The sequence below is a fragment of the Peromyscus maniculatus genome, chromosome 4, assembly GCF_049852395.1.
Source record: "Peromyscus maniculatus bairdii isolate BWxNUB_F1_BW_parent chromosome 4, HU_Pman_BW_mat_3.1, whole genome shotgun sequence".
Lineage (NCBI taxonomy): Eukaryota > Metazoa > Chordata > Mammalia > Rodentia > Cricetidae > Peromyscus > Peromyscus maniculatus.
The window spans coordinates 99,216,705-99,231,035 of NC_134855.1; the positions used below are offsets into that span (position 1 = coordinate 99,216,705).

The window sequence follows — 14,331 nt, forward strand, 5'->3', positions numbered from 1 at the left end:
TAGGAGTTGGAAAATGATAGTGACTAGACCAAGAAGAATGCTTAAGTGGGGAGACAAAAGTGAAATAACAATTCCAATATCCAAACTTCCTTGCTACACTAGGTTCTCTCCCAATAGCCCACCAACCCCAAACGGCCAGTTTCTTCCCACCATCCCCCTTGCCAAGTTGCACCTCCTCCAGGCTTACCCATCATGGCTACTATGATATTTCGAAAGATAATGGAGCCAACCAACAACCAAAGGACCACATAGATGCTGCTAAATACACGGCTGGCTTCCGGCACCTTCCAGACGTCCTGAAGTACTGCATACCAATGGTCCAAGGTGAAGAGGATGAACACTGTCACCAGGGAATTTGGTAGGTCCCTAAAAAAGCAGAGTGAGGATATACAGAAGCATAGATCCAAACCTTTCAGAAACTGGCTTTTGTTTTGAGTCTCACTATGCAGCCCAGGCTAGACTGGAACACTATGCAGACAAGGCTGGCTTTGAACTCACAGAGTTGAACTCCTGCCTCTGTGCCTGGCTTCATTCTTATTCTTAAAGCAACATAAGGGCATTTCTTTGTAATATGCTCTGATTTTGGCTCCTTTTCTATCATATTCCATATTTTCTAGCTAACCATTCTTCAGTCTGAAATCACTTTTTATTATGTTCCCCTTTATCATGAAAATCCTCTCAATATTTTATTAGTCCTGGGGCTGCTGCTTTCTCAATAAATACATACTAACTAAATTCTTTTGTATGTGTTTTTTAAATTATCTATTGATTTCTTTGATGTGCATCGGTGTTTTGCCTGCATGTGTGTCTGTGTGAGTGTCGGATCCACTGGAACTGGAGTCATAGGGAGCTGTTAGTTGCCATGTAGGTGCTGAGAATTGAACCTGGGTCTTCTGGTAGAGCAGCCAATGTTCTTAATCACTAAGCCATCTCTCCAGCCTCTTGTTTTGTTTTGATTTTTTTTTTTCAAGACAGGGTTTCTCTGTGTGCTGTCCTAAAACTCAATACATAGACCAGGCTGACCTCCAACTTACAGAGCTCCACCTGCCTCCACCACCCAAATGCGGGGATTAAAGCCATCCTGGCTCCTGACTACATTCTTTTATTTTAAATTTTTTACATTATCTTATGGTGTGTGTGTGTGTGTGTGTGTGTGTGTGTGTGTGTGTGTGTGTGCATGTACATGCCACTGCCCAGATCTGGAACTCAAAGGATGTCTTTCAAGAATTGGTTCCCTCCTTCTACCATGTAGGTTCCAGGTTTGATCAGGTTATCCAGCTTGGTGGCAAGCACCCTTACCCACTGAGCCGTCCTGCCAGCCCTGACTGAACTCTTAAAAGACAAATCACCAACTAAAACCATTTTTCTAAGCTCATGATCTACAAGTCTATTAATTTCTTTATTTGTACATGAGTATTTTGCCTGTATGTATGTGTGTGCACCACATGCATGCTTGGTGCCTGAGATTAGAAGAGGGGACAGATCCCCTAAACTATTACAGGTGGTTATGAGCCACTATGTGGATGCTGGGAATCAAACCCAGGTATTCTGCAAGAGCAGTCAATGCTCTTAACTGCTGAACCATGTCTCTAGGTCTGGTCCTTTTTTTTTTTTTTTTTTTTTTTTTTTTTTTTTTTTTTTTTTGGTTTTTCCATACAGGGTTTCTCTGTGTAGCTTTGCGCCTTTCCCGGGACTCACTTGGTAGCCCAGGCTGGCCTCGAACTCACAGAGATCCACCTGGTTCTGCCTCCCGAGTGCTGGGATTAAAGGCGTGCGCCACCACCGCCCGGCTTTTTTTTTTTTATTCTGTGTATAGATGTTTTCCCTGCTTGTGTGTCCATGAACCACATGCATGCCAAAAGAGAGAACTCAGTCCCCTGGAACTGGAGTTAGAAATAATTATGAATTGCTGTGTGGGCACTGGGAATTAAAACTGAGTCCCGTGGAAGAGCAACCAGTGCTCTTAACCACTGAGTCATCTCTCTGACTCCTACTCCATATAAATTGTATATGTTATTTTTTTATGTAATAGAAGAAATTTAACAAACATTCCTATCTAACATTATATCTGTAATTGTTTCAGAACAATATCAACTGCTAGACAAATAAATGGATGGCAATCCCATATAATGAATGATAATACATACAAATAACATTTAAAATGTAAATGTATACAATCATAAATGAATTATTTGGAGATTAAGGACTAAAGCTACATCATAGAGCATTTGCACAGCATGTATAAGGCACTGGGTTTGCTCTTTCCTGAAATCTTTTGCCCATAAAAACAAAGTACCTAAAATTTTCTTCTTCCCTATTCTTGTGTGGGTTTTTAGCTTATTTTTTCTGTGACAAAGTCTCATTATGTAGCCTTGCATAGTCTAGAACTCACTGCATCAACCAAGATGGCCTGGAACTGGTAACAATCCTCCTGCCTCAGCTGTCAAGGGCTAAGAGTACAGGAATGAGCCACCTCACTCTGCTACAATTTTTTTTTTTTTTTAAACAGAAGTGTGTGTTGAGTCTAGAGCTAACAGCCAGGCATGGTGGCCAGCCTGATCAACATAGTAAGTTTCAGGACAGCCTGAGCTACATAGTGAGACTCTATTTCAAGAAAAAAAAAAAGAAAAGAAAAGAAAAAGAAAAAGAAAGAGCTGAAGCCAAGTGTGTTGGTGCACGCCTTTATTCCCAGCACTCAGCAAATAGGCAGGCAGGTGGATCTTCGTGAGTTCCAGGCCAGTCAGAGGTAAATAGTGAAACCCTGTTCCACCTCCACCCCCACCCTGGGATTAAAGACCTGCCCCACAACATCCATGGAGACCCTGTCTTATTTAAAAAAATAAATAGTTTAGAGGTGTGATCATGGTATATAGCTGTCATCCCAGAACTTGGAAAGTGGAAGCAGGAGGATGATCAGGAGTTCAAGACCATCTTTTATTATATATTTAGGTTAAGGCCTTGCCTGTTTGGAATATTTAACTATGTAAAGATGTGTTGCATTTGTTTAACTATGCAAAGATGTGTTGCATTTGTTTAACTATGTAAAGATGTGTTGCATTTAACTGTGTAAAGATGTGTTGCTGTTTTACCTTGTCTGCCTAAGGCACCTGATTGATCTAATAAAAAAACCAAGTGACAATAGTGCTGTGGATATCGTTCTGTATAAATAAAACACTGATTGGCCAGTGGCCAGGTAGGAAGTATAGGCGGAACAAGGAGAGAGGAGAATTCTGGGAAGTGGAAGGCTGAGCAGGAGAGACACTGCCAGCCACCGCCATGACAAGCAGCATGTAAAGATGCCAGTAAGCCACAAGCCACGTGGCAAGGTACAGATTTATAGAAATGGGTTAATTTAAGATATAAGAACAGTTAGCAAGAAGCCTGCCATGGCCATACAGTTTGTAAGCATTATAAGTCTCTGTGTTTACTTGATTGGGTCTGAGTGGCTGTGGGACTGGCAGGTGACAGAGATTTGTCCTGACTGTGGGCCAGGCAGGAAAACTCTAGCTACAGACAATAGTGAGGAAGGAGGTATGGGCAGAACTTCCCAGCAGGAAGAGTAAGTAGAAGGAGGAATTTAGGCTTGGGGAAGAAAAAAGGAAGAAAGAAAAAGAGACACCAGGGTGATGCAGGGGCCAGACCGGCAGACACAGAGAAAGCAGGAAAGTAGGACATACAGAATGAAATAAAGGTTAAAAAGTCCTGAGGCAACATGTAGATGAATATAAACAGTTTAAATTAAGTTAAAAGAGCTAGTGGGACAAGCCTAAGCTAAGGCCAAGCATTCATAATTAATAATAAGTCTCTGTGTTTTTATTTGGGAGCTGGTTGGCAGCCCAAAGAAAATTCCAACTCTACTTGCCTGAAAAACAAAACAAATAAAACAATCTAAGAAAGTATCTATTTATAGTAATCTCAGTATTTGGGAGGCTGAGGCAGGAGATCTTCCAAGGCCAACCTGGGTTATAAAGGAGAATGTTGTCTCAAAATAAAACAGAACAAAACCGCCTTTGAGATGTTGCTAAAATTAGATTCCAGCTGGATGTATTAGCACACACCTACAGAAATCTCTGCTGTGGGATGTCTTTGTTTACTCTGTGAATATGTTTTATTACCACTGGCCAAATAAAGCTGCTTTGGCCTATAGCAAGGCAGGATATAATCAGGCGGGAAATCCAAACATAGATACAGGGAGAAGAGGGCTGAGTTGAGGAGATGCTAGCGAGCCGCCCATGAAGCTAGATGTGAAAGTACCAGTAAGCCACCAGCCACATGTGATGCATAGATTAATAGAAATGGGTTAATTTTCTGGGTGGTGGTGTTGCAGGCCTTTAATCGCAGCACTTGGGAGGCAGAGGCAGGTGGATCTCTGTGAGTTTGAGGCCATCCTGGACAAGCTCCAAAGCTACACGGAGAAACCCTGTCTCAAAAAACTAGAAACAAACAAACAAACAAAACAAAACAGTATAGGCTATTGCTGCTGTCCTTGGTTGCCTCTCAAAGGTAGAGGTTTTTATTGCTGAAGATATGATACACTTTGGACACAAGACTCAGAAGATTTGAGCTGGATCTAATTTGAAAGCCTTTGTCCTGCAGTCTAGCTTTCATAATACCAGAAGGTGCTATGTAGTCTTCCAACGAAGAAAAGCAATTAGTAGTCTTATCCAGCTGTGATGCCCATGAACCACAACAATGACAACATGGTGAGATGTCCCCAAAGGTGTGGCAGTGGCACTCATATCTTGGAAGTAACCAACAGCTGTCTAAGGTCTTAAGGCCTGCTCAACAGGAGGCAAATCATGTCTGGTATTAGAATCCTAGTCAACTACACCAGGCTGGTGAGATCATGGATCTTAAGAGGAAAACCTACAACCACTTGACTAGACCAGCCTAATTCCTAATTCCTAACTGCATTTTAAAAATTATCCTTGGGCTGGAGAGATGGCTCAATGGTTAAGAACACTGGCTGTTCAAGAGTACCTGGGTTCACTTCCCAGCACCCACATGGCAGCTCACAACTGTCCGTAAATCCAGTTCCAGGGGATCTGACACCTTCATACCGATGCACATAAAATAAAGTTATAAAAAAATAATAAATAAAATAAAACGTATCCTTGTACTCACAGGTAAGTGTATCTCTTACCCTGCATCAAAGAAGCTTCTGTTTGCAGCAGACAGAGACCAGTATAGAAAACCAATAAAGCAGAGATCAATTGATCATGGGAAGCCCAGTCCCAGTAGATATATCTACCACACAGCTCCTGCACTTAAGGAACATTGCAGAAGAGGGGCAGGGGATTTTAAGAGACAGAGGACCACAGAGTCTGCTTTGAGAGTGCACCTCCTAGGAATGACAGTGAAGCTACAGCCAGAATATCTCAGGATATGGCTGTCAAGGCAAGACCTGAACCAATAGATATGCTGATGTGGAAGGTGGAAATCTCAGAGGTCCCACCTCTAGACAAGTAACTAAGGGCAACTGATTGATGACTGCGGAGAGAGGGAGGATTACTCTCACGTGGATGATCACCCAATCAGTTGATCCAGTACAAAGTGGTCAGCCCTGAAATCATATACACACAAGGAACACTAAACAGACTCAGCAAGTTGTATTTACATATTTGTGCCACATATATACTAGTGATAAAAGAGGCTGTCGAGTTGAGAGGGAGTGGAGGGGCAAGAGAGGGTTGGGAAGAGGGGACATGGGAGAGGTTAGTGGGGGGAAGGGAAAGGGGAAATGACACAATTACATTTTCATTAAACTTTTCAAAAAACTTAAAAAAACAAACCAACCACACCTGGTTGCCCTAGGCCCCACATCAGAGCTGGCTCTACTTCCTACCCGTCTTTCCTTTCTTCTCTTTGTATTCTATCCCACTCTCTTACAGTAGACTAGTTTTTCATGTTGCTGTGCTTTGGGTGAGCATCTCAGTATCGCGCAAACCTCTCCCCTCATGAAGGTTGCCCTCAGCCATGCTTACGAGAAGAACATGTTGTACTCAAGGTCCTCGATAGTTGACCGGGAATAGTCTTGGAAGAAGTAGACGCCAGTTACAGCAAAGATGTAGAAGAAGATAAGCAGCAGCATCAGGAGGAACGTCATGCTCTAGAGGCCCGGATTCAAGTCAGGGGTAGGTGAGGCAAGGCTGATCCCACCAGCTGCCCAGGCAAGCCCACACAGCCACCTCCCACCAAATCCACAAATCTAAACCACAGCAGTTCACTTTTTTTAAGTTCTATACATCAACTTGTTTAAATATTTTTAAAAATGGGATAAAGTTAGTGCTTACCTCTTGAGTTCTTCCAGAACATAAAGATAATCCACATAAATTATTTAAAATAGTGGCTGGTACTTAGTGCTCAGTAACTGGTACTGGTTATTTTAGGGGTTGATGCTCCTAATGACATACAAATGTTCTCATACAAGAACATTTCACACAACCTTTCATGACTTTTTTGGACCATATGAAATAGTAAACCCATGTCTTTCTACCTTGTCCCCCATCCCACTTTAGGTTAACCAGTGTAAGTTACCTTCAGGGCCCTGGCCAGAGCCAATATAATAACTTTAATTTGAGGGAATCGTGCAAACAGTTTGAGAGACCTCAGCACCCGGGAGATCCTCAGCAGCTGAAGCCACACAGACGTCCTCGAGACTCCCATCAGCACCACAAACTCAGGAAGCAGAGACTGTGGGAGACAGAGGCAATGAGGAAGGCTACCCAAAGAACCCAGGCAGTCGTCCCTCTTCATGCCATCTTCTCCAGAACTTTCTGGGTGTTCTCTTTGAATAGCATTCTCTGGGGACTGCTTGCTATTTAGTCTTTTTATAGTAATCTATTTAAGCTCTGTACTTCAACTTATTTAGATATTTAAAAAATGGGATTAAATTAGTGCTTATTCCTTGAGTTGTTACAGAACATAAAGAAGATAATCCACACAAAATAATTAAAACCGTAGCCGGCACTTAGTGCTCAGTAACCAGCAGATGTCATTTTAGGGGCTGATACTCCTAATGACAATTTCTGCAATTACTTTTAGTTTTAAGAGAAAAAAATCAAAGCAGCAATTTGATAAATTTCTATATATCAGTAAGATATATATAAGATATATATATCAGTAAGATATATATATATATATATATATATGAGATTTATATATATAAGATATATATAAGACCTCCTGGAGGTTTTAGTTAATTTAATTTACCAAGGCATATTGCTGGTCCCATTAACTAATCCTAAGGTTATTTCTCCTTACCAACATGGTAACAGCAAAGTCAAAGACATTCCAGGCATTATTCCAGAAGAGAGTAAAGCTGGACATCCACATTAGAAAGATCTCTACAATGAAGCTAAGTAAAATAAACCAATCTGCAACCTCCAAAGCCAGCTTCAATGGCCACAGTTTAGTATTTGTGGATTCCATCAATTCTGTAAAGTAGAGCAAGGGAGAAATAAAAGTTAAGTGAGAGCTGAATAATGAAGGATTGTCACTTATAAACCAGAGTTGTAACCACTACTAGTCCATTTCTCTTGAATTTCTTTCTTAGATTTTTTTAAATGTATATGAGTATTTTGCCTGCATGTATGTGTATGTGTGTGTACTACATGTGTGCCCGCTGCTTGAAGTCAGAAGAGGGTGTCAGATCCCCTGGAACTGGAGTTACAGACTGTTGTAAGCCACTGTATTGATGTTAGAATCGAACCTGTATCATCTGCAAGAGTAATAAGTGCTCTTGCTTCAACCTATGTAATACAGGGTAGAATTACCCATAAAACAATAGCTATACTTTACCTCTTGTTACTAGTATAAGTAACAGTTGCAAGTCACTTACAACCCATTCCACAGTCATACAACCCCTACAGAATTCCTCTCTGGACTACACCCCCACAATATGCTATACATTTAAGTTTGTCCTAAATAGGAAAGCAATCAGTCTTGTAAACAGAGTGAAAATAGAAATAGGAGGTTAGATCTTTTTAAAAAAATTAAACTTCTGAATAATTTCAAAGATGCCTTTTACAATTGATGTGTCCTAGGATGACTTTTATTTCTTAGTGGTAAATAAGCAGTGTAATTCACCAATGATGGCAGCTTAAATTCAAAACAACAGCGCTGGGCCAGCAAGGCGGCTAGGGAGTGAAGTGCTTTCTGGGAAGCCTGACAACCTGAGTCCGATCCCCAGGAGAGAGAGAGCTGACTTCTGCAAGTTGTTCTCTGACCTCCACTTGTGAGCCATGACACATGTACACACACACACACACACACACACACACACACACACGTAATTAAACAAACAAACACACAATAAAGTCTGGCCCCCAGAAGCAGGGGATTATAGTAGTAGAAGGTGCTGAGGTCCCCAATGAAGTCTGGAAAGTAGAATGCAATAATGTTTATTCAGTTCTGCCTTCACAGACAGAATTCCATAAAGACAATGATGTAATCTGGAGCTGGAGAGCAGCTTACGGCTTAAGAACACACAAATGTCTAGAGCTCCAGCTCTAGGGAATCCTACACCTTCTTCTGGCCTCTGTTGGCACTTACACACACACACACACACACACACACACACACACACACACACACACACACACACACACACAGAGAGAGAGAGAGAGAGAGAGAGAGAGAGAGAGAGAGAGAGAGATATCTTTTTTAAAAAACTTTTTTTTTTTTTTTTTGGTTTTTCAAGACAGCCATAGCTGTCCTGGAACTCACTCTGTAGACCAGGCTGGCCTCAAAGGCACAGAGCTCTGCCTGCCTCTGCCTCCCAAGTGCTGGGCATGTGCCACCACTGCCTGGCTTTAAAAAAAAAAAAAAAAAAAAAAAAAAAAAAAACAGTAAAATGGCTGGGTGGTGGTGGTGTATGCCTTTAATCCCAGCACTCAGGAGGCAGAGGCAGGCTGAAGAAAATCTGAAGAGCAAACAGAGACATTGCTTACGTGAGACAGAACGTTCAGGGGAGACCCCTGCCAATGCTACATCAGCTAATGAAAAGGTGTACTGTCTGGAGATGAAATATAACCATTCTTTCATTCTACTACTTGGGAGACTGAGGCAGGAGGATCAAAAGTTCACAGGCAGCTCAGATTATACAGTGAACTAAGGCCAGCCAAGACTCTTCAGTGAGACCCTGGAACAAAATAAGCCTGGTGTTATAATGTACTCCTTTAAAGGCAGTCCTCTGGGGGGCGCGGCCTAGTTTACATTAAAAACAAACTCAAGCTTAGTGTTGAACACCTTAATCCAGCTAGCACTTGGGAGGCTGAAGCAGAAGAACTGAAACTGAGGACAACTGTGGCTACATAGGAAGTTCTGGGCTAGCCTGGGCTAGATAGTGAGCCCCATCTCTACACACTAACAAGTCTCAGCAGTTAAGAGCACTTACTGCTCTTGCAGAGGACCTGGGTTTAGATGCCAGCACCAACAAGCTAACCAACTAAGAATTCAGCCTGCCTTAGCAGGGCAAAAGAACCTTAGTGGAAACAGAGCTAAGAACCCCAATACAGTCAATCCAGGAGACTTAGCCGCTGTAGTTAATTCATGGTGGATGTTCTTCCTCCAGAGTAGAAGGCAGGTATTGAATCAGATAGGCCAGGCAAAGTATACAACTGCATTAGACAAGGCAGTTGCTACTCCCTAGTACAGCACAACAGCAACACCAGTCAGTTCATAGAATACCAGGTACGTTCACCCTGGTGGGAAGGAAAATCCAGCATGATGAAGCAGAATAGCATTTGTATATATGTTTCACCAAGGTCAATTGCTGGTGTTGGGGGAAAAAAAATCACAACTTGTGATTCATGAGTTCAAATGGTGCTTACAATTGAAATAAGCATGTGTTGCTTTTATTTTCTTGTGTTTGAAGTACTGGGGGCCAATCTCAGGGGTTTTCACTCTACCCTTGGGCTAAACTACAAGCCCTAAGCATTTGGTTTTAAACAAGTAAGATTACAAGGCCTGGAGAGATGCCCAGCAGTAAGAACACCGGCAGAGTGCCTCGGATTCTATCCCCAGCAACCATTCTGAGGACAACTATTTGTAACTTCAGGTCTAGGGGAACCCTACGCCCTCTTCTGGCATCCATGGGCACTGCAGGCACAAGTATACATAGAAAATAAAATGAATATATAAAAACAGATTGTCACAAAACAATTTATTTGGCCAAGTTACATAATATGAAAATAAGACTGGCAAAATCCTCAAAAATTAAGAAATAATATGAAATCAAAATAATAAATACTTATGGGGACTTTTGCTATTGTTGTTTTCTTTCTTTCTTTCTTTCTTTCTTTCTTTCTTTCTCTCTTTCTTTCCTTATTTATTATGTATACAGTATGCCTGTGTGTCAGAAAAGGGCACCAGATCTCATTACAGATGGTTGTGAGCCACCATGTGGTTGCTGGGAATTGAACTCAGGACCTCTGGAAGAGCAGCCAGTGCTCTTAACCGCTGAGCCATCTCTCCAGTCCCTTCTTTTTTTTTGAGACAGGGTTTCTCTCTGTTGCCTTGGCTGTCCTGGAACTCACTTTGTAGACCAGACTGGCCTCAAATTCACAGAAACCCACCTGCCTCTGCTTCCCAAGTGCTGGGATTAAAGGCGTGCACCGCCGCCGCCGCCACCATCAAAAATTTCTATTGTCCTTTCATTCTAAGCAGTTTTTATGAATTTTTTTTAGATAGGTTTACTACACAGGTAAGGCTGGCCTTAATTCATAACCCTGCCTCAACTTCCAAAGTGCTGGACTAAAGGCATCCATCACCACTCCTGACCTGAACAATCTGCCTGAGTTAATAATGAAATGAGATGTCCTTCCATTTTAATACATTTCATACAATATAGAAATGTTTTTTCAGTGGGCTGGAGAAATGGCTCAGAGGTTAAGAGCATTGACTGATCTTCCAGAGGTCCTGAGTTCAAGTCCCAGCAACCACATGGTAGCTCACAATCATCTGTAATGAGATCTGGTGCCCTCTTCTAGCCTATAGGCAGAACACTGCATACATAATAAATATATAAAAAAAATTTAGCGGGGCGGTGGTGGCGCACACCTTTAATCCCAGCACTTGGGAAGCAGAGCCAGGCGGGTCTCTGTGAATTTGAGGCCAGCCTGGTCTACAGCACGAGATCCAGGAAAGGCGCAAAGTTACACAGAGAAACAAACCCTGTCTCGAAAAACAAAAAAAAAACAAAAAAAAAAACAAAAAAAAAAAAACAAAAAAAACAACAAAAAAAAAAAAGGTTTTTCAGAGTCCATTTTCTCTTAGCTAAGCATAATGGTGCACATCTGTAATCTCAGATGGAAAGTACAAGTAGGAGGTCAGGTTCAAGGTCATCCTTACCACATATGGAATTTGAGGCTAGTGTAGGTTATGTGAGACTTGGTCTCAAAAAATGAATGAATAAATAAATCTGTCCCCATCACAATGAGATGGTATCTGAAAATATAAAATTATCAGGGTGGAAGAAAAGTATCTCCCACACACTACCTTTTTCATTCAGCACCGGTTCTCACCTATTTCGACCATCAGTACAATTGTATTCAGAAAGATGAGGGAGATGATGAATTTTGAGAAGATGGGACCTGTTTTCTTTTAAGGAAACACACAGATGGAGTACTTTCTCACTTATGCAGCTGAAATAGTAAGGTCAGCAGTGTCAGATATGAGAATTCGAAGAAAATAGTTTGAGAGAGGGAAAATAAGTCAGTAACAGATGAGGGAGAGCCACAATAAGAACAAGTAACACCAAAGGATACTCTCAAGAACCCATCCAGCCCACAGGGACAGAGGTGGCCGCTGGCTGCACCTCACACGGAGCCTGCTGAGCATTCGCTGGGAGTGTGTGATGTACCCCATGTGCCGGGGCTTTATGGAGAAGCGCACAAGCTGGTGCTGGTCTCCTGACATAAGTTTCTTCTGTCGAGAAGGATCTGGAAGAAAAATGGAGAAGGTACCTGGGCGAGCCTGTCATTCAGCTTGAGTCCACCAGGACTGGGCAACACGTAAGGCTGCCTTCTGTGCCCAGCCTCCCCCCGAAACAGAGAGTAGACAGACAGACTGGGGGACTGTGGACAGCAGGTAGAGTAGAGGGTAGGGATACTGGTGAAATAATGGACTGTCTACATGCAGTAAGTAGCAGCTCTGCCTTGTAAGCTGCTTCTTCAGAGCGACTAAGAATTCTACTAGTGTGAAGTTAAAATGTATAGTTCATGCCTCGCATTGACTGTGCTCATGAAAGCAGCAGGTACAAACCTCAAGTCCCAGTTGGCTTAGAACAGGCTGTGTAGACCGGGCTCTCTCCAACTCAGAGATCCACCTGCCTGTTTGCCTTCTAAGCGCTGGGATTTAAAGCATGTGCCACCATAAGCAGCCCAGAAACCTCCAAGTTTTAAATACCTTTGGTGGAAACTTGGCAAAGTCCGGGTTACCTAACTAGGACTCAGAGGAAGGGATAGAGGTCTAAAGCCCTGAATTTATCAAGTTTAGTGTAGCGTCTCATCCCTAAATTGTCCTTTTATTTGTACTTTAAAAAAACAAAAAACTCTGTGTGTGTGTGTGTGTGTACAACCTCAGGAGTAGACTGTTTTCTTATACCATGTGGGGCCTGAGTATGGCACTCAGGTTTTCAGACATGGCAGCAAGTACGTTTTGCTCCCTGAGCCATCTCACTGGTCCCATTATTTGATATAGAGTCTCATACAGCCCATATTGTCCTTAAATTATATAACCAAGAATGACCTTGAACTCCTGGTGCCTCTTCCGGGTAGGTCCTGAGAGTCAAACTCAGGTTAGCAGTACTGGCAGCATACACCTTCGCTCACTAAGCCATCTGGCCAGCCCTAGTTTGTTACTGTGGTTGTGGTTGTTTTGAACCAGGATCTTGCTATGTAGCCTAGGCTAGTCTCAAACTTGTGACCCCCACCCCCAACTCAGTCATATACCCCACCATTCCTGGCTCCACCCTTCAAGAGGTCTCCACTTTCTATCTTTTGAGGATGTGGGCAGGAATGTCACATTTAGTGGTGACCCAACAGGCTGCTAACCAAGTATCTCCCGGACAGTGTGCCTCGGCACGGCTTGGCTCAAGCCTTGCAAATGCTCTATGAGGGAGAAAGTGTCGACCAGCCGAGAACGAATAGCATCAGCTCTGGGTAGCTGTACATGTCCTTGGTCCTGTGCCATGTCTGTTAAGAAAACAGAACCAGGGGTCATCTCATTCTCAAGAGTTTCATTAAGGTTAGAGTCCCCCGCCCCCCCCCCCCCCACTTCTTTGCCTTTCAGAGATCTAAGGAACCCACACGAAGAAACCACGAGCAGTTAAGTACAAACGCATTGAAAGACTCAAATTTTTTTTTGTTCTTTGGTTTTGGTTTTTTGTTTGTTTATGCAAAAGATAGAGGAATCACAGAAGATATTTCCAGTCAACTAAATATCCAGGTATTTTCACTTTCTGACAGCATTTGTGATTAAATATTTCTTTTTAAAAATTCAGCTTAAAAGGCTGGCAGTGGATCTAATCTCAAGTGGCTGGTGGATCTCTGTTGAGTTCGAGGCCAGTCTGGTCTACATAGCTAGTTCCAGGCCAGCCAGCGCCATAGTGAGACCTTGTCCAAAAAAAAAAAAAAAAAAAAAAAAAAAAAAGAAAAGAAAAAAAAGAAAGAAAGCAAAAGCTGAGCCTGAGCCTGGTGGTGCAGACCAGTCCCTGATACTTAGGGTGCTGAGGCCAGAGGACGGGGAAGTTCTAGGCCTGCCAGGATTATAGAACAATATTATAGAATGAACTCGAGGCCAAGCTGGGAGACTTAGTGAGATGATGTCTCAAAAAGTCAAAAAAGGACTAGGGCCAGCGATATAATTCGGCGATGGATCACTTGCCCAGCCTTGTACAAGGTTCCTGGTTCAATCCTCCATTACCCACCCTCTCCCAACGAACAAAACACAGCCATCAGTGAAAACGTAGCAGGCAAGGGGGGCAGAAGGCCTAAGTCTGGACAAAGAAGACAGACCTCACGTGAACCTGACCAAGCAGGATACGAGGTAGGGCAGCAGCAGGATGTAGGGTGACTACGCCCTAGAATTGGACAAGTCAACAGCCTGACATTTGGAAAACGTGTCGTACGGTGCCCAAGTGTGCGAGCGCCCCAACGCCCCGGAGGGAGGGAGCGAGGGAGGGAGGAGGGAGCGCGGCAGCTCCAGCTCCCCTCCGGCCCGCTTCCGGGCCTGACTTCAGCCCCAGCGCACTTCCGCCCACTCAGCCCTGACTTCACCCCTCCGCCTCCCGCGCCGGCGCCCTGCGCTCCACTCCCCCTCTGCAGGCCG

At 43.0% G+C, this 14,331-nt stretch overlaps 1 protein-coding gene across 3 annotated transcripts in view; it reads right to left on the reverse strand.

Annotated features, from left to right (window-relative positions):
• Catsper2 (cation channel sperm associated 2) overlaps positions 1-14,194 on the reverse strand; it is a 30,026-nt gene extending 15,832 nt beyond the window's left edge. For 2 of the 3 annotated variants that reach the window (XM_042276089.2, XM_006994040.4), the window contains exons 1-8: positions 14,019-14,194; positions 13,056-13,196; positions 11,769-11,942; positions 11,526-11,594; positions 7,264-7,436; positions 6,538-6,693; positions 5,985-6,109; positions 188-366 (exon numbers count right to left, since the gene is read on the reverse strand). In XM_042276089.2, the coding sequence (XP_042132023.1) occupies positions 188-366; positions 5,985-6,109; positions 6,538-6,693; positions 7,264-7,436; positions 11,526-11,594; positions 11,769-11,942; positions 13,056-13,194 (1,015 nt within the window). In that variant the 5' untranslated portion in view covers positions 13,195-13,196; positions 14,019-14,194. The remainder of the gene's footprint in view (positions 1-187; positions 367-5,984; positions 6,110-6,537; positions 6,694-7,263; positions 7,437-11,525; positions 11,595-11,768; positions 11,943-13,055; positions 13,197-14,018) is intronic. The other variant, XM_076568606.1, reaches the window with a different exon arrangement.
• Positions 14,195-14,331: the final 137 nt, after the last annotated feature.